The sequence below is a fragment of the Emys orbicularis genome, chromosome 1 (assembly GCF_028017835.1).
Source record: "Emys orbicularis isolate rEmyOrb1 chromosome 1, rEmyOrb1.hap1, whole genome shotgun sequence".
NCBI classification, from domain to species: Eukaryota; Metazoa; Chordata; order Testudines; family Emydidae; genus Emys; species Emys orbicularis.
In genome coordinates, this window is record NC_088683.1 from 9,786,848 (window position 1) to 9,812,204 (window position 25,357).

Consider the following 25,357-nt stretch of genomic DNA (forward strand, 5'->3'; position numbering starts at 1 on the left):
CGCTGTTTAATGTTATAGGCAATACTGTCTGTAACCAGTACCCAATATTTGAGCCCTCCTCCTTGAGATATGGCCTGACAGGAGTCTGCACTCTGACATCCTCCTCCTTTTAGGGCTCCTACCATTGACTATGTGAGTGGCTCAAGGTAGCCATGTTGTGGCCACTGCACCTGAGCACCTCTCATGCTCTGAGAGTCCAAATCCTGCCCGGCAGCTTTCTGAGATGTCTGAATTCTGCAGGGAATTTTGAGTTTTCGGCCTGGGTTATGCAGGAGGTCAGTCTAGATGATCATAATGGTTCCTTCTGGCCTTAAAAATCTATGCATCCTTGTGACTTAGGGCTCCTGGCAATCATGCTTTTGCTTTGGGGGAACCTTATGTGATGGAACACATTTCCCCATGACACCTATATCACGCCCCGTTTAAAGCAACTGACCTGAGTGATAGGTGGAGGGTAGTGGTATCAACAGTGACGGAGGGAAAAGGGCAAGCAGAGGCTTTCAGAGGGTGTTTGGACATGAGGAGTTTAACTTATTTGTGTAATAACCAAGAAGGGAAGTCAGATCGACAGGATGAGATGCAGGATTGTCTGGAGGGAGACAAGTAGATTCCTGAGTCGTCGGTGCAGATGAGGTGGCTGAAAATCTGTGAGTGAACGTGATTAATCAAAGAAAGTCTGGCTCAGCAAGAAGGGAGCCAAAGTGAGGACACTGGGACCCCCCTATGGGTAGGGCCCTACCAAATTCATGGTGCGTTTTGGTCAATTTCACTGTCATAGGATTTAAAAAATCATAAATTTAATGATTTCAGCTATTTAAATTTGAAATGTCAGTGTTGTAACTGTAGGGGCCTGACCCAAAAGAGGGAGCTGTGGCAGGGTGGTGGTGGTGGGGGGTGTTGCAAGGTTATTGTAGGGGGGGCTGCGGTATTGCCACCCTTACTTTTGTGCTGCTGCTGGCGGCACTGCCTTCGGAGCCGGGCGGCAGGAGAGCAGCGGCAGCTGGCTCGGAGCCCATGTCTGAAGGCAGTGCCTCTGTCGGCAGCAGCGCAGAAGTAAAGATGGCATGGTATGGTATTACTATCCTTACTTCTGTGCTGCTGCCTTCAGAGCTGGGCCCTTTGCCAGCAGCTTCCACTCTCTGGCCACCCAGCTCCGAAGGCATCAGCGCAGAAGTAAGGGTGGCATGGTATGATATGGCCACCCTTACTTCTGTGCTGCTGCTGGCGGCGCTGCCTTCAGTCACCCAGCTCTGAAGGCAGCGCAGAAATAAGGGTGGCAATACCACAACCCCTCCTACAATAACCTTGCAACCCCTCCCCCGCAACCTCCTTTTGGGTCAGGACCCCCAGTTTGAGCAATGCTAGTCTCCCCCATGAAATCTGTATAGTATAGGGTAAAAGTAGAGAAAAGACCAGATTTCACGGTCTGAGACGTGTTTTTCACGGCCGTGAATTTGGTAGGGCCCTACCTATGGGCAGTGGAAGAGGAGGAGTATGTGAGGTCACAGGGCCGGCTCCAGGCACCAGCCTGGCAAGCAGGTGCTTGGGGCGGCCGCTCTGGAGAGGGGTGGCACGTCCAGCTATTCGGCGGCAATTCGGCGGACAGTCCCTCACTCCCGCTCGGAGCGAAGGACCTCCCGCCGAATTGCCGCTGCAGATAGCGATCGCGTTTTTGTTTTGTTTTGTTTTTTGGCTGCTTGGGGCGGCCAAAACCCTGGAGCCGGCCCTGTGAGGTCATAAAATATATGAAGAGAAGAAACAGAGGACAGCCTTGTGAAAGCCCAGAATGGATAAAAAGTTGAGAAGGAGGGGTTCTGACCCAGCTTTTAGTGTATATAGTAAGTGTACCATTAACTTTTAAGTATCCTGAGGATACTTGAGCTGAGGAGTGGAATGGATACTGAAAGACAACGAGACTGCTTATGTTGCTAAAAAGAAAAACTCTCATTTAGTCTAAGTTATGTCTAAGCAACAGGAATTCATCAGAGAATACAAGCACTCAAAATGTAGCACTTTAAGCTAATGGTAGATGTTTCGCATTAAGAGGAGATTTACGGCATTTTCTGTTTAAAAAAATCCACATTTATTGCACTAATGAAGCAGACACATTCGTTAAGTCGTCCTGTTGCTGTTGGAGGTCAGACAGACATTTTGTAGTCTTTAATTATTCTGGCTTTTAAATAAAGTTATCTATTAATAAAAGGTCTCTAGGAAAAAAAAAAAAGTCTCAGTGAACAATCGATCCAGTCAGATGTGTTACAAGTTCAGCAATGGACAAAATAAGCTCCAACTTGAGGGAAATATACCCACATTTAAGAGCTTAATTCAGTTAATTTGAAACGTTTGGGATAAACATAAAGACCCGTCTCACCGTAGCAGCACAGGCTGACGGTAAAGAGAAAGGCATCAATTCCAACACCACATCGGGTCTGATTTTCATTTATACTAAGGTTCCTTTATACCACTCTGCCAGCATCAAGGTGTGCTAAAGTGGGTGTAAATCATGTGCCCATTTACACCAAAGAGTGGTATAAAGGAGCTTTATAGTGTCATTTTTAAAGGACATCCCTTTGTCAGTGATGAAGGCTGCTTTCCTTTAACAGTCAAAGCTCTCTGCTTAGGCAAGAGTAGGTATATAGCAAATGGCGAAAAGAAGGCTAACACCCAGCGCTGTAAGTGGTCCCGCTTAGTCTAGACACTGTAGTAGCCTTACTCCGCAAGCTTTGCATAGTGCTTTGAGATCTACAGATGGAAACTGCTAAGTAGTATTAATAAGACTGTGTCCCATTGACAGACCCCCTGCAATACCTAGGCATTGTATCTGGGAAACCTCCATTACATTAACATTTTATTTCTACTTTGGAGTAAATTTAGTGCTCATAAAAGATGTTAAGTCTGAAGCCTGCACATATGTACATAACCAGTAGAGACAGCATCTTCCTCATACTGCCCCTACCAATATGCCTCCAGTTCTGGAGCGATCGCCTGTGGTAGGAGGAAGATCACCTGATCTGGAGAGCCCTCACATAGGGGAAAGGGACAGGTTCATCTAAATGGCCTAATCACTCCTGGGTTGCTCTGTAAAGATGCTGACACCCTTGCTGGCAAACTTATGTGGATTCCTGTTCGCGGCAAACTGTCCTGGGAACCACCAACTCCTCACACAGAGGTTTCCAAGGGACGGGCTGAGTGGCTGTTTCTAAGGGTCAAGTTCTGCCCTGATTCACATCCCAGTTGAAGTCCGACATAATTTGGACCTACAAAAATAAATCGACTCCCTGCTTTAAATCACCAGAAAACAAACTCCAAAAACGTTGACTCAACGACTTGGATACAACTGATAAAAAGGGCAAAACACAACAGTGGTGAATATTATAGTGCTATGAGAAAACCCGCTGGATTCCAAAGTAAAATGGGTGAGAGGAATGAACTATGAGGCCGTGTAGACAGAAGCCAGGGTGGTGCGCTGGTTCCATGACACGAGGAATAACTCAGGCTGTCCAGATGGGCGAGACAGGAATCAGGAACAAAAAGGGAAATACTTTCCCAAGAGGAATAAGAGGCAGAAGAGGCTGTGCTCACCTGCAGGCAATTATCATAATCAAGCCCTAATTACATGTGCATTGGCAGAAAGATGGTCAGTGGAAGGATTCAGCATCTTTTGGTGGAGACGCTCCTCCATCTCCAGCTGACTAGAGCTAAGGAAGCTCCTCTTTTCCAAGAGTGAGACAAAGCTGCAAGGCGATACCCTTCTTGGAAAGAAGCTGATACTGCAGCAAATGCAAAGCTCCTTCTGTGTGGGGCGGGGGATGGGGGGGAGGGGATGTTTCCACAGCATGATGCTATACCTTCCATTAAAATCTCACGTGTGGTTGGCTTGGCTCAACACAGTAATTAGCTTCACGTCTAATACAAAATACTGTACTGCAAGGTTCACTTATTCCAATAAGCAATTACAAGCCACGTCTCTGAAATGACAAGCGTGCAGATGAGGGAGTGTGCTTTCTGAAATAGGTTTGCTCTTATAATAATCATATATGGAGATATACCTATTTCACAGAACTGGAAGGGACCTCGAAAGGTCATTGAGTCCAGCCCCCTGCCTTCGCTAGCAGAACCAAGTACTGATTTTTGCCCCAGATCCCTAAGTGGCCCCTCAAGGATTGAACTCACAACCCTGGGTTTAGCGGGCCAATGCTCAAACCACTGAACTATCCCTCCCCCTTCTAGTTGGCAGCTGGGAGTTTGGAAATGTTTTTGTGGTTAGTGGTGTAGCTAGAGCAGCCTCTGGGCAGGGAGAGGTGCAGCCTCCGGGTGGGGCAAAGCCTCCAGGCAGTGTAGCATGGCCTCGGCGGCAGTCTACAGCAATACCAGGCTGCCCATGCAGCTAGGTAGGCCTGAGCTGGAAAGTTTGATTCGAGATTTGAATCAGAACTTTTCCAGAGCTCAAAGCTGTTTTGAGCCAGACTTTTGGCGCGTTCCACTCCAGACACTGGACCAGCTGTGAAGCTAAATAAAACCAGGCTGTGGGGAAAACTTTAGGAATTCCCATTTGGAGGTCTGGCTCCCTGGTTATCAAATCTCTCTCTCTGCCAGCCTCCCCTGGAAACCTGCTCCTTCCCAACACCCACCTGCCCCAGCTCCTGGGCTCTCCCAAGCTCCTTGGACTGGCCAGAACAAGAGAGGATCTCCGCTTCTGCACTCCTTAGCAGGTTTGCAGCTGCCAAAGGAGCTTGGAGCACTGCTGGACAGTACCTGCCCCAACAAGTCCACTGCCCCTTCCCTCCCAATTCCTCTCCCCACAGCTCCCACCAAGGGCGTCTCTATGTATTTTGCCGCCCCAAGCACGGCAGGCAGGCGGCTTTCGGCGGCGCGCCTGTGGGCGGTCCGCTGACCACGCAGATTCGGTGGCATGCCTGTGGGAGGTCCGCCGGTGCTGCGCCATCGGCGTCCCTGCCGCCGAATTGCCGCCGAAGCCGTGGGACCGGCGGACCTCCCGCAGGCATGCCGCCGAAATCCGCCTGCCTGCCGCCCTCACAGCAACCGCCAGGCCGCACCCCGCGGCTTGCTGCCCCGGGCACGTGCTTGCTGTGCTGGTGCCTGGAGCCGCCCCTGGCTCCCACTGATCAAACTACTGCCATTTCTAAGGCTATGTCTGCCCCACAAGGTAGGGGGCTGATTCCCAGCTTGATCAGACATACTCATGCTAGCTCATAAAATCTGCCACTCACGACTGCCCACGCTACCGCGGATATAGTACTATTTTTAGTGTGCTAGTTCAGATGAGAGCTAGCACCAGTCTGTGTACATAAGCTGGGCATCACACCACTAGCTCCTAGTGTAGACATAGCCTAAATCTCCAATATAGCAGCAGGTGCTTCCCTTTTTCCCACGCAAAGGCAGCATGGTTAACCCCACCCACAAGGAAATGAGATCCCCGCCCCCTTCTCTATGTCTTCACTGAGTCCCAACTCTGCAGGCTCCACCACGTGCACACAGCTGTTCCCTTCCTTATTACACATACAAAAAAGCCCAACCCCCATCTTCAGAATCTCTCAAGAGCTACACTAGCGCTTCACTTCGTCCGAGGAGCCGGTTCAGAATATGCATCCTTGTTTTCAAAACACTCCGTGGGCTTGCTCCAGGCTACCTTGCCCGTGTCTCTTTCTTCTGTACTCTTCTGCTAATACTGGCCTCCTCTTTGCCCCTCTGCGCGCTCGTGCTACCGTTGCTTTCCTCTCTCTCTCCTCCTGACTGAATCTCCATCCCATTTCAAGCCTCTGTCGAAAGCATCATCCAGTCTCTGGGCTCTCGTCTAGTGTCGCTCTTTTTCTTATTATTTCTCTCTGCATTTGTGTTATTGAACTCCGTAAAGTATTTTCAAATGCATTTTTAAGAGGTTTCTTGCCCTGTTTAACTGTAGTCACATTTCACTTTCTCTCTCGCATCTCAGCACTGTCAACCCCAAACATTCAAAAAGAATGAGCCCTCAACAAATGAGACTGGCTTCAAGATCATGAGATTTAAAATAAAACCAACAACTGTGGGGGTTTTTCATTTGTTTTCTGGTGTTTTAGACTTTAGGGCTCATGTTTTCAAGCTTTTCTCCAGACGCACAAGGACTAGACTGTTTATAAAAACGAAAGCCAAGATTCTCATCTCATCATGTGACTCCAAGGGCCAAGGCTTCAAGAAGAGCACCAAATATTGCAAGATGCATGATCAAATCATGAGCGCTGGCTACACTGGGATATTGTTAGACTGTTTTGCATTTCTGCCTTGTTTTCAATGTTTTTCCAAACTGTTACTTCCTCTCCTGGCATACCTCTGACCCACATAACCTCTGTTTTGAAGGAACATGGGGGAACCTGGAGTATTCATTTCAAAAGGGAATCTCCCTTACAGGGAGTTATTCAAGTACTGGAAGCAATTCTTTGTTTAGAAAATGCTTTGTTAACATAACTCTGCAGTGAGTTTTTATGCGGCTTTTTCTCTTTTCCACAGCAGCTAGTGCAACGTGAACATTTATGGGTTAATCTGCTCTTTGGGCATCTGATGAACGTGTGTAGGATCCTGGGAGCTGTCACTGTTTCATCATTCCAGAGAGACTGTGGGGGGGTTTCTTTAAAGTTCCTTCTGAAGGTTTTCTTCTAAATGTTCTGCTGTATCCCCCTTCGGTACTCACTAGGAAGCAGAATGCAACAGTGATGGATGGGCAGCATCCCAATATATGAGCCAAGTCTCAAAAAACCCATCCCTTGAGTGTTCATATCCTACCTGTGGAAACATAATTCCTACTCCTGGTTCACTAGGTCAAAACTATTCCGAGTCAAACAAACAGACATATTTTACGGATCTTCAGTCTCTTCAGCTGTATGATCTATGGATGGGGAAATGTGACTGAGATCTCAATGTATGGCCTTTCCTGAGAATATCACTAGGATGCTGATTTTCCAGCTGAGGAGTAGTCAAGGTATTACTCTAATACAACCTCAAAAATCTTCCTCTATAGAGACAAGAAACAGAAACCACACATAGAATGATAGATGATAATGGACCAAGTATATCCTTGGGTTTACGCAGGATTATATATATCTTTACATACACACAGGTACATTGTACAAATGTACAAACTTAACCGTACCTGAAGTAATCTCTCTAGGGAAGAAAGGCAATTCTGTCTTTATGTTATCTCAGTCCCCAGAGTCTCTTTAAACTCAACATAAGTAACTGCTGACTGTAAGAGTCCAAAGTCACTATATGCAAAACAACCAGTTGAATGTAAATTGGTGTCTCCAAGGTGTTAGGCTAACGTCATTATCTTCCATCGTCACACATGCACACAGTACACAACCCGTCTTAGAATGCATCTAGGTAAGACAACAGCATCTTGTCTTCCAACTTCATCACTGTGCATTATAATTCATTTCTGCATAATATTCAGAGGGCTTCCGAAGGATAGTGTTCTAAAGAGGGAATGGAGGATCGTATTTGTTATATCTACATTCAATGAGACGCAGAAATAGGGGTGGGGGGGGGAGGAAAGTCCCACTTCCATTTAACATATAATCCATTTAAAATTTGCTTGACTACCCTGGCTAATTCAGTCACTTCCAGCAACTTTAATCCTTAAATGGTTATTGTTAAAAAGAAGTTTGTATTCCCTTAAAAGACAAGAGAAAAAGAAAATGGCTTTGTCATATCTGACTGGTTTGAAAAATATAAAATCCAATTCTGAAGAAGTGCAGATAAGGGGAGAGCAATGGAAGTGCCATCAGCTTAGCAAACACTAAATAATGAACAATGCAGAGACTGCCCGGCATGATAAAACACTCTATTAGGAGGACTGTTTTTAAATGAGTGATAATTGTGGCACATTCTCAGGGAAAGGTTATTGAATTTTTATCTGTAGTAAGGGGCCTTTTGACAGTCCAACCAAAAAGTCACCTACATATAGTTCTTTCTTTAGTGGAATTCATAAAAGACTTCCTTAACCTCCTCCACCCCCCCGGTTCCCTGCCACATTTTCTTACATTTACAGTTGGGTGAGTATGCCTGAAAATGTTACCCATTTTCTATATATTCATGTAACATCTGCTATTTCATTACACAAAAAAGCTATGGGCTGTCTATAGGGGAAGGCACTCTAAGGAGGGACATGTGTGTTGGGGGGGGAGTTTGAGGGAGGGGGCTAAAAGACACAAGTTCTGGACATATTCCAATAAATGTACTTCTGATAATACAACCAAGGGTGTCAAGTATCAGAGGGGTAGCCGTGTTAGTCTGAATCTGTAAAAAGCAACAGAGGGTCCTGTGGCACCTTTAAGACTAACAGAAGTATTGGGAGCATAAGCTTTCGCGGGTAAGAACCTCACTTCTTCAGATGCAAGTAATGGAAATTTCCAGAGGCAGGTATAAATCAGTATGGCGATAACGAGGTTAGTTCAATCAGGGAGGGTGAGGTGCTCTGCTAGCAGTTGAGGTGTGAACAACCACCAAGGGTGAAATCCTGGCCCCACTGAATTCAGTGGGAGTTTTGCCATTGACTCAAATAGGTCCAAAACTTCACCAAAAGCATCGGCACAGGTCAGGGCCTATGGAAAAGAACAAAAAGCTGGGCTTCATCATGCACACGCACGTACCCAACTGACATGGGTGGACACAGAGTGTTGGGACGACATGCTCCAAGAAACAGCTATGAAGGGAGACACTGATAATAGTAGGTAAGAAAACAAGTACCAAAATTAAGCAGTGATACCATCAAGATGCACAGAGTCTCATCTTATTATTGTGGCCCTTTGTCCTGTACTCTTCTCCCCTCCCTTGTTGTCTGTTGCTCTCAGTTGTTGAACCATGTCCGAAAGGAGATTGTAAGTTTGTGGAGACAGGGCCCGGCTCTCATTTGTTCTGTAAAGTATGCAGCCCACACTTGGTGCTGTATAAATAATACCAGTCACTGAGCTTGATAGCTGAAGTTTCCAGACTCTCAGAAACCCACGTTCCCATTTCTGCCTCAAAAGGAGAACCTGGAAAAGTGCTTTTATTGACTCTCAGTGGTTTCTCTTCTCTTTTTCTTGAGTAACCAGGCTAAATTTTAAATGCAATGGGATTTGTGTTGATTCAGGGGGTTTACAACTGTTGGCTGTAGAGAGTCTGAAACCTGAAGGCCAGAAGGGGCCACCAGATCACTAATCTGACCTCTGTACATCAGAGGTTGCCACCACTCAGCACCCGCACACTAAACCCAACAACCGAAATTAGACCATAGTATTACAGCCCACAGGAGACTAGACTATTATGTGACACAGGCAGGAAATAGGAGGGACTGAGATGCACCAATGCCTGAAGCCCTGGCAATGGCAGGCAAATGTTTAAGTGAGATATACCCAGATAATCCTGGCAAGTGACCCGCACCCACATGCTGGAGAGGAAGGCGACCCCCCCCACCCCAAGATCACTGCTAATCTGATTTGGGGGGAAATTCCTTCCCAACCACGCATATGGTTAGACCCTGAGCATGCGAGCAAGAGCTAGCCAGCCAAGCATCTGAGAGAGAGAATGCTTGCTGCCTCCTCCGAGCCCTGGCCCTCCCTGTGCAATATCCCATGTCTAGCCATGGCCATCTCTGATGCTTCAGATGAAGGAGATTAAAAAAACAAACCCCCAGAATACATGGGCGAGGGCGGAGGGATCCCATCCTACTGCTGCAGGTGGCTGGCTGAAACCCTGCAGCATGAGCTTGGAGGAACATGTGACATAAAGCAGAAATGAGCCCCAGGGCTGCTGAGCCCTGCTCCTGCACAAACCTGTGAATGGAGGATTTTCTATCCTTAAGAGAGGAAGAGGAACCAGCTGGGATTGAGCAGCCTATAGCCACCTAGGTCAGCCAAAAAGGACTTGGGAGGGGCAGCAGACGCTATCTGTATCCGTGTCGCAGACAGGAGCATAAACAGGCTCCTCTGACCTTTTGGGTCCTGCATAGAGTGACCCACTGCAACAGCTGCATTCTCCACATAGGAAACCTACAAACATTAAACAAATAATCCTCACAGCAGTGCTAAGAGGGGGCTACATGCGGGTGACCCCGCTATGCAGAGGAGGAAAATGCTCGCCAGGGTGCGATTTTCAAAAGCACCTGTGCGACCGAGAACATGTCCCATTGATTTTCAACAGGATTTGTGCTCCTAAGTCACTTCGGCCCTTTTGGAAAATCCCTCCCCAAGTGGGGATTTCCTGGTCCAAAGCTGGAGAGTCAGAAGAAAAGCCCAGAGTCCCTATTTCCCCGTCCCATGTCACACCGCAACAAAGCTTCCATTTTTTCATCATGCTTTTTACAGGTAACACTCAGGCCAAGCATGTTTGGCCCCAATCTGGTGGCTAGTCCAGAGAGGATAAGAGCCTACAACTGCTACGGCCTAGTCTAATTACTGCTGTAGCTCAAGTGACAGAGGCTCTTTAATAGAGCACCTATTCCAAAGTACAAAATAAGGCTGAAGATGGAGCTGTCAGAAACAGAAGATGACAATGACAATCATTCTGCTCTATAGCTCAAAGTCAGCCTGCTAAGACAGAGGGGAAACCAGCATTCTATAAACTTGGCACAGAAACGATGAAGAGGTCTCTACGCACAGATTATTACGAAGAATCAAGGAGTAGTCAGTCAGTTGCATTCGCACAGAATCTGCTGGTTTCAAATCTGCAAATATCTCAAAATCGAAGTGACCAATGCTGAAATTGAGAATGACTCTAGGGGCTTGGGTCAGTTTTCCTAACAACTGCAGAGCTCAGGACCCCTGCCTTTAGCATCTACTCTGTCTGGCAATCTGCCAGAGCGTGAATGTGGAGTTTCAGTTATGACGGGAGACACCTTTATTTAGCTTATTTATTGCTCCATTCTCCTTTGTGCACGGTGGATAGCAGTATTTAGGTGCTATGGGGATGAGCGATGTATAAGTATCTATCTAGAATAGAATAAATTGTGGCACAGGTAAGTTTTATGGCACTGGTGTTGTGTGAATCACTAAAACAGCCAGATCTGGGTAGTTATAATCCCCTAGGAGTTCAGTATCCAGTTGTTTGAAGCACTTTCAAAGTCAGCCCAGGATTTATTTATTTAGTTGCTTTTGTTTGTTTGTTCTCCTGTGCTGATGGAATGTAGGCAGATGCCTTGTCTCATTTCTCCTTTGCTCTTTATTCTTTGTATCCTTCCCCAAAAGAATTTCACCACCACACTCTTCATTGGAGCTTGGCAGATTTGTAAATACTTTTGACACATGCCATCACCTCTGCCCCTTCTCTTCACTTTTTACTTCTCCTGTATAGATTGCACTTGGCTATGTTGACATTCCATTTATGAGTCTCATCCCACCAGGTTTCACTTCTGACCACTAGGTCAATAGACTCCATCGTTTAGTAACACTGCTTTCTCTTGTTTCATATACTCCTTGCATTTGTGTACAGATGGTTTAGTGCATTAATATAAATTTACTACAAAGCAAGATTTTTTTTTTACTGTAAGGAAGACACTGCCAAGTAAAATATTATATTTTGTACTTTTATGTTTATTCACCAATGTGTGAAGAATCCTCTCTGAAGTGGGAATGTCATGATTGTACCCTTTTATGTTTGGGAAACATTGATTTAAAAAAAAAAATCTGCATTTCAACTGGTGCTGAAAGTAACTATGATGTTTTCATTTTAACAATTTAGACTGACAGCGTATAACTCCTTAACAGGCCCAAAGAACTAATACAGTTCTGGGAATAATGGCTGGAAGTCAACTTTTGCTCTAATTTTTTGTGGGACATGCAAAAATATTAGTCTCGTACACATTTTTCTTTGTAATAGCATGACTTTTTTTTAACCGAGGTATTTAGCACCTGGAGGACAGATTAAAACAATCTTAAAGTCAATCATAGTTGAGGCCTAAGGATTTTGGCACTGACCCTTTAAATGTTAGCTGATCACACCACCTTAGAGATCCCAACAGATCTCAACTAGATAAGCAGAATCAGGCTGTGTCAAATGCTTGGAGGGCCTAAGCCGAGTCTTTCAGATGAGATGTGACGTTAGGTCCTGACTGTTGAGGGTGGTTAAAGATCCCCTGGCACTTTCCCTAAAACTAAAGCTGAGATTTTTTTCAATGACAGTTAAGTATTTGGATACCCAAATTAAAATGAATGAGAACTGGTTATCCATCTCCCTTCAGTGTTTTGAAAATCTCAACCCAGACAACTACACCACTGCTACTTGCACTGGTGTGACTGAACTGCAAAAGTGCAGTGTGTCCACACTAGGCGACTTGTTTCAGGTTTCATTCCTGGTTACATTCCACTTGTGTAATTCCATTGTCTACTTACAATTTCCTTCTCTTCCTTTCCATGAAATGAGGTGTAGCGTTACAGTTAAACAGCTGCTTCGCTCCACCCTAGAGGCAGCTGCATTTAATACTGCCATTGTCTTCTTTGCAACGGTGTTGATGCATAATGACTGTAAAGCACATTCGGATCTTGAGATGAGAGGGAACTAAAGAAATGCAAAGTCCTGTAACAAATAAGTGGCCACTTTGTAGCGGTCACTGTGCTACATCCTACAGCCATTTGGAACGTCAGAGCAAAAGTAAGGATTGAACTCATACCCTCCTCTCCAAAAGAACACAGACCTCTGCCATTTGAGTTAAAGGAGAATCTTCATTAGCAGCATAGACTCTATGACACACACAGGAGCAGTTTTAATACTGGTAAACATATGCACTCGCTAATTCATTGTAGTGTTATTTATTAAGAAATAAACCCTCCTTCCATAAGCGACCACAGTACCAAGGGCTGATGCTGTAAAGTCTTTCTGCCATTCAAAGGTTTGTTTAAAATGAGATGGTTAGGAAGGGTGCCAATTGAGTTAACTGATGTGCTGAATGTCCCTCAATCATGTAAGGAAAAAGACACGAGAGTCAGTACTTTTCTAGGCAATTACAGCATGCTTGGGAGAGCGTTATACTATGAGGCTGATAGCTCAATGACTTTAAACTTCCAGAAGTGTAATAATCACCCTGAGATGTACCATGCAGAGCATGTTATTGCTACAATGAAATGGCATAGGGGACACTATTAGGTCAAAGATGCCATCCTCTGCATAACGGTGAACATTACAGACACAGATCTGTCAGCATCAGTTGTGTCAGGGGACTCAGTGATGTACAAACAACAGAAATATGACCAAGTTGCAAGTGTGGTATTATTCCTACCGCATTTTTAAAATAGTGACTGTATTTTTAGTATAGCTGATTCATTCATTCAGAAAGAAGGAAACCATTACTGAGATCAATTTGTATTTCCGCTGCATAATTGCTTTGGCCAAGAATCTCTGTGGGCAATAACAATAATGCTAATAATCAGAGCCACCATAATAATTTGCCTAGCATTCTTCATTCATAGATCTCCAAGTACCTCCCAGATGAGGGTACTATCATTATCCCCAGAGAACGGAGGTGCAGGGAAGTAGAATGATTTGCCAGAGGTTATGCTGCCAGAAATAGAAGCTAGGTCTCTTGATTCCCAGTCCTCCACGCTATCCGTTGGACCACAATGCATCTCAGTATGAGGGGGGCCACCTTCAGCTCAGAAGATTTATCATCTGCCAGTGTAACAATGTCACAGTAATAAGCCTTTTCAATAGATAAACCAGGATGTCTCTAGTTAAAAGAGTATCTCTCAATCATTTTTCCTCCTAAGCAGGCTTTTCAGCCTCAGCTCAATACAGAGCAATTGCCCTGCCTCCTGTACTGTAAACTGGGGAAGCTGAAATGGTTTGAACTGCTTTCCAATGTGGATCTTTCATAAAAATATGTTCTTTTAATACATTTGTTTTAATCTTTCCTCCATCTTTCATGCTTTGGAATAACCAAAAGAAACAAGAGGTAATGAAGGCACTTGGGAAAGTGAAAAGACAGCATTCTCTTCCGGCTATATTGTATGTCATGCATCGTATAGAAAATAAGTAAGTTTTCCTATTTCTCTATTGGATCCATATAAAACTGTTCTAAACTATCTAATGATCTAGCTAGGCTTTATTTTATTCAAACATAAAAAGCATCTTGATGGCCCAGTACTAATGTCTGACCTTATATAACCTCATTAGCAGGTGGTGTTTAAAACCTGTGGACAGGATTGTGTCCGGCCCTGTGTGCGTGCACAAGAGAAGGATGGGGGCAAGATGCCATCTTCACCTGTTGGTTCTGCATGCAAAGACTGCCCAGGGCTTGTGCTCCCAGTGGTGCCGTTGCCCCACTATTGTGAGGAGTGGGGTTGTGGGACTGCTCCCACACAGAGCTGGCACCGTGCAGAGGGAAGCACATCCTGTGCTCTATAAAAAGGTGCAGCTGCTTTGCCTTGTACTTTTCCTTGAGCCTTCAGAGGAACTGTGCCTGCCTAAGGCAATTGCCTCCAGTTCCATCACCCTGAAGATGTGTCTCCACATGACCTATGCTGCAGGGCTGCTCCTTGAGTTATAACCCAGCAGAACCTAAGTCTGCATGTGTATTTTAAAACCCCTTGGATCTAGCCTGTAAGAAGTTTTCCTCTCCAGTCTCATGATACAGTTATTGGTAGGTTTTACCATCAACACCAATGTTTCCATGCAATCAAGAGATCCATGACAGCTACTCACTCTGGGCTGTTGGAAGGTTGGAGAAGGCTGCCTTTGTGCGACCAGCTAACCACTCCAGGCTTTCATGCATATTGGCCAAGGCCTTCAGGTCACTGACATCACGCAGGATCTCCTGCTGCGGGATTAGTTTATCTCCCAGGTTCCCAATGAGAACTTCTGACTCTTTGCCGAAGGCAGCCCTGAAATGCAAACACGAACCAGGCATGTTAATATATCACTGAGTCAACAAGAGTGGAGATGGGCAAGGACTGGTTCGGTCATTTAGAACCGGGTTTCTCAACCCATGGTTCAGGACCCAAAATTGGGTCACCAGAATGTTTCAAAGGGTTACATGGCAGCTCCTGCGGCTCTTGTCCTACAGGGCTGGCTGGGCTCATCTCCCTGCTCCAGGCACTGCAACCTCTGGGGTCCCAGCGCCAGTAAGGTTTGGCTCAGCTGTCATGATGACAGGAGGACGGGTAGGTCAAATCTGAGTAAGCGGCACTTCAACCCCATGAGCCACGTCACAACTCCACTCATACAAATTTGGACCAGTCAGGATGGTGGGCCCAGACCTGAGAGGTGCTGCAGTCCTGGAGGTTTCAACGCCTGGGACAGAGAGCCAAGCCCAGCCAGCCCCACAGCACAGGAGCTGCCACTGTGGGGTGACTGCCAGGGAGGACCCAAACTCCCTCCCCAGGGGCCATGACCCAACCGAAACCACTGTAGGGCCTCCACCCCCAGACTTCTTACTGGGTCGTGACAGGCCATAAACATGTACAAATGGGTTCTGAGCCCAAAAAGGTTGAGAACCAATGATTTAGAACATACACTCTTTGCCAATGTAGGATTGTTCCTTACAGTCAGTACTTAAGAGCTGTGTCCACTTTAGTTTTAAATGTCTCGTGCTAGAGCTTCTACCAGCTTTGTGGACACTATCCATTTTGGGAGAAACAATTCCACCGCCCAATTAATCTCATTCTCATGGAGTTTTCTTTGATATTCTGCCTGAATTGCACTCTTTCTACTTCATCCCATTACTCACAGTTTCTTCTCCTAGCATCACTTTAAACAACTCCAGTCCCTCCTTAGCAAATACACCTTTCAGATGCATGTATCTCTGTTTTCATGTCTCCCTGTAGTTGGCATTTAGACAAGTTACACATATTTAGTTCATTTAATCTTCCCTTGTAAGTCAGTCCCTTCAGCTTCTGAATCATTTTTCATACATACATCAAATGAAACATACCATGGAGCTTGATGGCTCAAAAGAACAAGGAGGCAAATAAACAGCTTTGAAAATTAGGCTCTGCATTATTTTACTAGCACAGATGCAGTATTTGATGAAAAGTGACAATCAAGACAAATGTGTTTACATAGCACATTGATTTGTACATAAGCTCCAAAGAACTTCTTCCAGGGGTCATATGAACATAGACAATAGGAACATAAGAACGGCCATACTTGGTCAGACCAATGGTCCCTCTAGCCCAGTATCCTGTCTTCAGACTGTGGCCAGTGCCAGACGCTTCAGAGGGAATGAACAGAGCAAGGCAATTATTGAGTAATCCATCCCCTGTCATCCAGTCCCAACTCCTGGCAGTTGGAGTTTTAGGGACACCCAGAGAACAGGGCTGCATCCCTGACCATCTTGTCTAATAGCCATTGATGGATCTATCCTCCATGAACTTAGCTAATTCTTTTTTGAACCCAGTTATACTTTTTGCCTTAGATCCACAGGTTGTAGCCTATCAATGAATTCCACAGGTTGACTGTGCATTGTGTGAAGAAGTGCTTTCTTATGTTTGTTTTAAACCTGCCACCTATTACTTTCATTGTTCTTCAGGTTTCACTGTCCTTCGGGTTTGTGTCACAATCATCTCCTGCACTCTGTTTTAGCCCTCTGCCATGCTCTTCTCCATAGGGCTTGAGAGGACTAGCATGGCAAAGTGCTAAACGCTAGATTCTAAAATAATCTTGCCAAATTTACCTGCATGTAAAACCACCACTAAGCACTTACACAGGTTGAGACACACAGACCAGAAGGGACCATTATGATCATCTAGTCTGACCTCCTGGATAACATGAACCAGAGATTTTCACCCACTATTTTCTACATCTAAACTCAATAACTTGTGGATGAACTAAACCGTATCTTATTGAGACATCCAGCCTTGAGTTAAAGACTCCAGGTGATGGTGAATTTTACTACAGCCCTTTGTAAGTTGTTCCGATCATTAGTTATCACTGTTAAAAATGTAATCTTATATCCAGCTTGAACGTTGCCAACTTCAACTTTCAGCCAATAGATCTTACAATGAGAACTCATGCCACTGAGAATAATAGATGAATAGCTGCGGGAAAATAATTCCATCAGTGGTCTTTTAAACCATGCAAGCAGTCACACTGCCAGTACCTCAAACTAGATTTGATAAGTATAAATAATAATAATAATAATATATGGAGATATACCTATCTCATAGAACTGGAAGGGACCCCGAAAGGTCATTGAGTCCAGCCCCCTGCCTTCACTAGCAGGACCAAGTACTGATTTTGCCCCAGATCCCTAAGTGGCCCCCTCAAGGATTGAACTCACAACCCTGGGTTTAGCAAGCCAATGCTCAAACCACTGAGCTATCCCTCCCCCAAGGGAACTTCACTGCACTTATTTTTGTTTTATTAAATGACATATAAACAGGGCCGGCGCTTCCACTAGGTGACCCTAGGCAGTCGCCTAGGGCGGCAGGATTTGGGGGCAGCATTTTAGAACATAAGAACGGCCGTACCGGGTCAGACCAAAGGTCCATCTAGCCCAGTATCCTGTCTACCGACAGTGGCCAATGCCAGGTGCCCCAGAGGGAGTGGACCAACAGGCAATGATCAAGTGATCTCTCTCCTGCCATCCATCTCCATCCTCTGACAAACAGAGGCTAGGGACACCATTCCTTACCCATCCTGGCTAATAGCCATTAATGGACTTAACCACCATGAATTTATCCAGTTCTCTTTTAAACGCTGTTATAGTCCTAGCCTTCACAACCTCCTCAGGTAACGAGTTCCACAAGTTGACTGTGCGCTGCGTGAAGAACTTCCTTGTATTTGTTTTAAACCTGCTGCCTATTAATTTCATTTGGTGACCCCTAGTTCTTGTATTATGGGAATAAGTACTTTTCCTTATTCACTTTCTCCACATCACTCATGATTTTATATACCTCTATCATATCCCCACTTAGTCTCCTCTTTTCCAAGCTGAAGAGTCTTAGCCTCTTTAATCTCTCCTCATATGGGACCCGTTCCAAACCCCTAATCATTTTAGTTGCCCTTTTCTGAACCTTTTCTAGTGCCAGTATATCTTTTTTTAGATGAGGAGACCACATCTGTACGCAGTATTCGAGATGTGGGCGTACCATCGATTTATATAAGGGCAATAATATATTCTCAGTCTTATTCTCTATCCCCTTTTTAATGATTCCTAACATCCTGTTTGCTTTTTTGACCGCCTCTGCACACTGCGCGGACATCTTCAGAGAACTATCCACGATGACTCCAAGATCTTTTTCCTGACTTCTTGTAGCTAAATTAGCCCCCATCATATTGTATGTATAGTTGGGGTTATTTTTTCCAATGAGCATTACTTTACATTTATCCACATTAAATTTCATTTGCCATTTTGTTGCCCAATCACTTAGTTTTGTGAGATCTTTTTGAAGTTCGTCACAGTCTGCTTTGGTCTTAACTATCTTAAGCAGTTTAGTATCATCTGCAAACTTTGCCACCTCACTGTTTACCCCTTTCTCCAGATCACTTATAAATAAGTTGAATAGGATTGGTCCGAGGACAGACCCTTGGGGAACACCACTAGTTACCCCTCTCCATTCTGAGAATTTACCATTAATTCCTACCCTTTGTTCCCGGTCTATTAACCAGTTCTCAATCCATGAAAGGACCTTCCCTTTTATCCCATGACAACTTACTTTACTTAAGAGCCTTTGGTGAGGGACCTTGTCAAAGGCTTTCTGGAAATCTAAGTACACTATGTCCACTGGATCCCCCTTGTCCACGTTTGTTGACCCCTTCAAAGAACTCTAATAGATTAGTAAGACACGATTTCCCTTTACAGAAACCATGTTGACTATTGCTCAACAGTTTATGTTTTTCTATGTGTCTGACAATTTTATTCTTAACTATTGTTTCGACTAATTTGCCCGGTACCGACGTTAGACTTACCGGTCTGTAATTGCCGGGATCACCTCTAGAGCCCTTTTTAAATATTGGCGTTACATTAGCTAACTTCCAGTCATTGGGTACAGAAGCCGATTTAAAGGACAGGTTACAAACCTTAGTTAATAGTTCCGCAACTTCACATTTGAGTTCTTTCAGAACTCTTGGGTGAATGCCATGTGGTCCCGGTGACTTGTTAATGTTAAGTTTATCAATTAATTCCAAAACCTCCTCTAGTGACACTTCAATCTGTGACAGTTCCTCAGATTTGTCACCTACAAAAGCCGGCTCAGGTTTGGGAATCTCCCTAACATCCTCAGCCGTGAAGACTGAAGCAAAGAATCCATTTAGTTTCTCCGCAATGACTTTATCGTCTTTAAGCGCTCCTTTTGTATCTCGATCATCAAGGGGCCCCACTGGTTGTTTGGCAGGCTTCCTGCTTCTGATGTACTTAAAAAACATTTTGTTATTGCCTTTGGAGTTTTTGGCTAGCTGTTCTTCAAACTCCTCTTTGGCTTTTCTTATTACATTTTTGCACTTAATCTGGCAGCGTTTATGCTCCTTTCTATTTGCCTCACTAGGATTTGACTTCCACTTTTTAAAGGAAGTCTTTTTATGTCTCACTGCTTCTTTTACATGGTTGTTAAGCCACGGTGGCTCTTTTTTAGTTCTTTTACTGTGTTTCTTAATTTGGGGTATACATTGAAGTTGGGCCTCTATTATGGTGTCTTTAAAAAACGCCCATGCAGCTTGAAGGGATTTCACTTTAGTCACTGTACTTTTTAACTTCTGTTTAACTAACCCCCTCATTTTTGCACAGTTCCCCCTTTTGAAATTAAATGCCACAGTGATGGGCTGTTGAGATGTTCTTCCCACCACAGGGATGTTGAATGCTATTGTATTATGGTCACTATTTCCAAGCGGTCCTGTTATAGTTACCTCTTGGACCAGCTCCTGCGCTCCACTCAGGACTAAATCTAGAGTTGCCTCTCCCCTTGTGGGTTCGCGTACCAGCTGCTCCATAAAGCAGTCATTTAAAGCATCGAGAAATTTTATCTCTGCATTTCGTCCTGAAGTGAAATGTTCCCAGTCAATATGGGGATAATTGAAATCCCCCACTATTATTGGGTTCTTAATTTTGATGGCCTCTCTAATTTCCCTTAGCATTTCATCATCACTATCACTGTCCTGGTCAGGTGATCTATAATAGATCCCTAATGTTATATTCTTATTAGAGCATGAAATTTCTATCCATAGAGATTCTATGGAACATGTGGATTCACTTAAGATTTTTACTTCATTTGATTCTACATTTTCTTTCACATATAGTGCCACTCCCCCGCCCCCGCATGACATGTTCTGTCCTTCCGATACATTTTGTACCCCGGAATGATTGTGTCCCATTGATTGCTCTCAGTCCACCAGGTTTCTGTGATGCCTATTATATCAATATCCTCCTTTATCACGAGGCACTCTAGTTCACCCATCTTATTATTTAGACTTCTAGCATTTGTGTACAAGCACTTTAAAAACTTGTCACTGTTTATTTGTTTGCCCTTTTCTGATGTGTCAGATTCTTTTTTATGTGAATGTTTATCATCTGATCTGGCCCCTACTTTATCCTCCTCCATCCTCTGCTCCTGACTATAACCTGGAGATTCTCTATCATTAGACTCTCCCCTAAGAGAAGTCTCTGTCCGATCCACATGCTCCTCTGCAGCAGTCGGCTTTCCCCATCTCCTAGTTTAAAAACTGCTCTACAACCTTTTTAATGTTTAGTGCCAGCAGTCTGGTTCCACTTTGGTTTAGGTGGAGCCCATCTCTCCTGTATAGGCTCCCCCCATCCCAAAAGTTTCCCCAGTTCCTAATGAACGTGAACCCCTCCTCTCTACACCATCGTCTCATCCACGCATTGAGACTCTGAAGCTCTGCCTGCCTACCTGGCGCTGCGCGTGGAACTGGAAGCATTTCTGAGAATGCCACCATAGAGGTCCTGGATTTCAGTCTCTTCCCTAGCAGCCTAAATTTGGCCTCCAGGACATCTCTCCTACCCTTCCCTACGTCATTGGTACCTACATGTACCACGACCACCGGCTCCTCCCCAGCACTACACATAAGTCTGTCTAGATGCCTCGAGGGATCCGCAACCTTCGCACCAGGCAGGCAAGTCACCATGCGGTTCTCCCGGTCATCACAGACCCAGCTATCTACGTTTCTAATGATCGAATCTCCCATTACTAACACCTGCCTTTTCCTAGCAACTGGAGTTCCCTCCCCCGGAGAGGCAACCTCAGTGCGAGAGGTAACCCCAGCACCATCTGGAAGGAGGGTCCCAACTATGGGAAGGTTTCCCTCTGCTCCCGTTGACTGCTCTGCTTCCCTGGGCCTTTCATCCTCCTCAACAGCACAGGGGCTGTCTGACCGGAGGTGGGACAATTCTACAGTGTCCCGGAAAGCCTCATCAACATACCTCTCTGCTTCCCTTAGCTCCTCCAGTTCCGCTACCCTGGCCTCCAAAGTCCGTACGTGGGCTCTGCCATCCTCGGCGGAAATTCGGCGGCGGGGGGGTCCTTCCGCTCCGGGTCTTCGGCGGAAATTCAGCAGCGGGTCCTTCACTCGCTCTGGGACCCGCCGCCGAAGTGCCCCGAAGACGCGGAGCGGAAGGACCCCCCCGCCGCCGAATGCTCAGATGAGGAGCGCTGCTGCCTAGGGCGGCAAAAATCCTGGTGCCGCTCCTGCATATAAATCTGAATGGGGTTTAAAATTTTAAACATTTAATTAAAATTTAAATAAAAAACCAAACCCTTCATTTTCAGGGATTTTGCTTGAGAATGTGAAGAAATATGTGCCCACTACATCCCTCAAGGTGGTGCTGTAGAGCTGTTATCTCTGACAGCATGGTTCTGGGAGGAAGTAGCATCTGCTGGCTAATGCTGAAGATTGGGAGGTAACGGGACGCCTTTGACTTCAGCGGAAATACACCAGGGTTGAATTTGGCTCCTTTTTTCTCTACAGCATGTGACTGATTTTAATCAGTCTCATGGCTGTTTGGAATTGATTAAATCCCCCCAGGCTCCTCCTATGGAAAGGCTGGGCATTGCTAATAGATTCCTGGAAGTTGTCATAATGGTACTTACATTTACCACACCAGCTGTGCTCCCCAACCAACACACTTTCATGGCTGACAGAGAAAGAGATCCAACAAGATTGAGCATAAGGGCAGACAGTTAAAAATTATGCCATATCATTGTCTCCATCTTAGGTATTTCTATGCCCCCCGTCCCGTTACCCCAGCATCTGAGTACCTCCCAATCATTAATACATTTATCCTCTCGACACATCTGTGGGGTAGAGAACAGCTGCTCTGCAGATTGAGAACCAAGGCACAGAGAGACTAAATGATTTGCACAAAGTAACACAGGGTGTCTTGAGGCACAGCCGGGAATAGAACCCATATCTCCTGAGTCCCAAGCTAGCGCCTTAACTGTACTCTGTAGTGTACACTTAAGCAACTTTTCAAACAGCAAGGGAATATCTCATTTCAGCTCTGCCTTGGTAGCTAGTACAGATGTCCGTACAACGTCTTCTGGAGCGTACCACATCTTAATAGTGGGTATGTCTCATGGACACCTTCTCCTCTCCCATGTGGACCATCATTTGCCCCACTGGCAATGGCAGGAAGTTGAAGCTAGACAAATATTTAATGGTGAGAGAGATTAACCAACAATTTGCCAAGGATCGTGGTGGATTCTCCATCACTGGGAAATTTTAAATGAAGATTGGATGTTTTTCAAAAAGATCTGCTCTAGGAATTATTTTGGGGAAGTTCTATGGCCTGTGCTGAACAGGAGGTAAGACGAGATGATCACAGTGGTCCCTTCCGACCTTAGGAGCTATGAACCGAATAACATCCCTATTGCAACTACAGCATGAAAAAGTAATAAGCGGAAACACTTAATGTATTTTTAGCTTCTTTTAACTTGGTTTAGCAGCTGGAAACAAGGAACGGAGTTAGTACAACGTAACTATGCAGTTCTTCACAGATCGCAGTTTGAACTGTTGGATTACGAAACACTAGCTTGTCATTACCTAAAACAGTGATTACAATATAATTTGTACCCAAAGAACTCCAACTCTTTCCCAAAACAGTTTCTACAACACAAAAAGCAAAGAACAAAGTTTTATTGGCACTTGTTTGGGGTGACCTGCATAGCCATTACATGAATCATACAACCATCCCAAACTCAGGTCAATAAAATCTACATCCCACACTACTGCATATTTATTATTTTTAACACGGGGTGGGAACAAATGTGTCCCTTTCAATTATGCTGCTAAATTACTATTGGCATGTATGGGAAACAGTCATTTATTCTAAGAGAGCAATGGTTTAGTAGGAATTTATAGCGAAAGTACAGCAAATATGTTCACTTGTTTTCCCAAATGTATCTATTTGGCAGCAGAAATCCAAGCTCACAATTCCATCATTACACACACACTGAAATCTGCAATGAAGATAACCTTCAACAAGCAACTCTGTCTTAAAAGACCACTTCAAAGTATCCCCAAGGATCCCCAGAGTGGGTTTGGGTTTTTTTTACCTTCAGTTAACTCTCAGCTGTATGAGGCAACTTACTTTTGCTGGTCTTTTGGGTGGCTGCTTAGGGCAAGTTTCACAATACATATTAAATGCAATCCCCTATAATTCCTCCCCCTTTACATTAATGGAATATTATGTTTGCCCAGCTAAGCACTTAAAAGTAAGGAAATACTAAAGTTAAGACTGAACATGCAACCTTAACTCTGACCCTCCGTGTGTATTATGATAGTGTCTTCAGATACGCCATTACATACTGTTTCTCAAACAATACATTTTCCTTCTGAAGTTTATATATAAACATATGCCTGAGATACCCGATGAGCATGAATTTGGGAAATGTATTGTCATATACATCACCAGGAGCAGAGTTAAGGTAGCACATTTAGCCTTAACTCTTGAATTTCCTTTACTGAGTGCCCAACTCAGCAGCCTTAATGTTGCATTAGCATAAATTTTTGAATGTAAGGCTTTTTTGCTTTGTTTTTTTTTTTTAAAGGAAAGGATTTTGTTCAAGTTTACAACAACAACAACAACAACAAAATACAATTTGTGGCAGATACTTAACATGAAAAATTCCAGCCCCAAAAGGTGAATATTTAAGAAAGCTAGAAACATGAAAAACAACAGATTTGTAATGGAGTGTTTTGTGGAACGTTAATAATAGTGAATTCCTCACTGTATTGAGGGGTGTGCGTGCACATACACACACACACAAGAGAGCGAGAGAATTATTACATATCAGCTACACAATGTGTAAAGAAAATCCAAGTGCATTTCTTCAGTATCCAGCTGTTCCTTCATTGGAGATTTTTCCTTATTCTTGTATTTGACACTAGCTCCAATAGCCTCATTGTGTTTTTATCTTCTTGTTTCCCATGCGGATTTGCGTGTGGGTCAAAAGGGTCTACTCTTAATCTCCTTTTTGCCAAAGAATGCAGGTCTGGTCTGATTAAGTCATCTGACTAACAAAAATATCACTTGTCTAAGTATCATTCTGTTCCCCTCTGCTGTGTCATCTCTATTTCTGTAATATTCTCTCTCTAATACCAGGATTGGCTTTAGATCTGTTCTATTTTATTGGATACTCTGTAACATGCATAGCATGTTCTTAGCATTGCACACACAGGGACGCACAGCGGAAGACAGTGCCCCGCACCTAAAATGAATATCCAGCAGAAAGAATGGGTTCTCTCTCCTCTTCCGGAGAAGCAATGTCTATGTTTTTCAGGGGATGAGATGTTAATAAAATTAAAACACACATTGACTTAGACTGGAAATACGTGATTTGATGGTGACACGAGGCTTCCCTCTCTCTTACTTTAATAAAACACAGTGAAAGGAAAACAAGTGTGCTTAAAAATAAGGGCCAACGAAGGGCAGACATGACGAATCAAGATCACCTTTGCTACGTGTCCACATCAATACAAAACAGTGACGGAATGAGGCCTCCTATGTGCCCTTGGCAACAGCTTTACATTCACTTACTGCTACTCTTCCTTTTCATGGCCAAGAAATTAGCTTCAATTATTCCTTCAGCAAATGATGAATATGAATCAGTTCACTGGGAGAATGTGTCCAGGGAGCTGTGCAAACAAGAGGGGCCATTTGAGTGTCGCCCTCCCCTTTTCCCTCTCTAGCCCCTCAAGGGAAAAATCACAGGGGGAGAGGAAAAAAAAAAACTCTTGGGAAATTCCCTCAGGAGCAAATTTACCATTCTGACAAGGTCCCTTTTGTCATTTCCCACACTGTGCTTCGCAGCAGCTCCTCAAGGGCTGGTTTTTCAGAGTGAGAGTCAGACGCTCGTAGCTGACAGGCAGCACAATGAATTCAAACTTCAGCTAACAGCACTGTGTGGAGCTTGTAGCCAGTGGTCCAGAATATCAGGGGCCAGAC

General features: G+C 44.5%; 1 protein-coding gene across 1 annotated transcript in view; it reads right to left on the bottom strand.

The window, feature by feature from the left end:
• Positions 1 to 25,357, bottom strand: part of EXOC4 (exocyst complex component 4) — a 607,048-nt gene that overhangs the window by 68,082 nt on the left and 513,609 nt on the right. Inside the window, exon 14 of the mRNA XM_065409076.1 lies at positions 14,665 to 14,843. Within this exon, the coding sequence (XP_065265148.1) occupies positions 14,665 to 14,843 (179 nt within the window). The remainder of the gene's footprint in view (positions 1 to 14,664; positions 14,844 to 25,357) is intronic.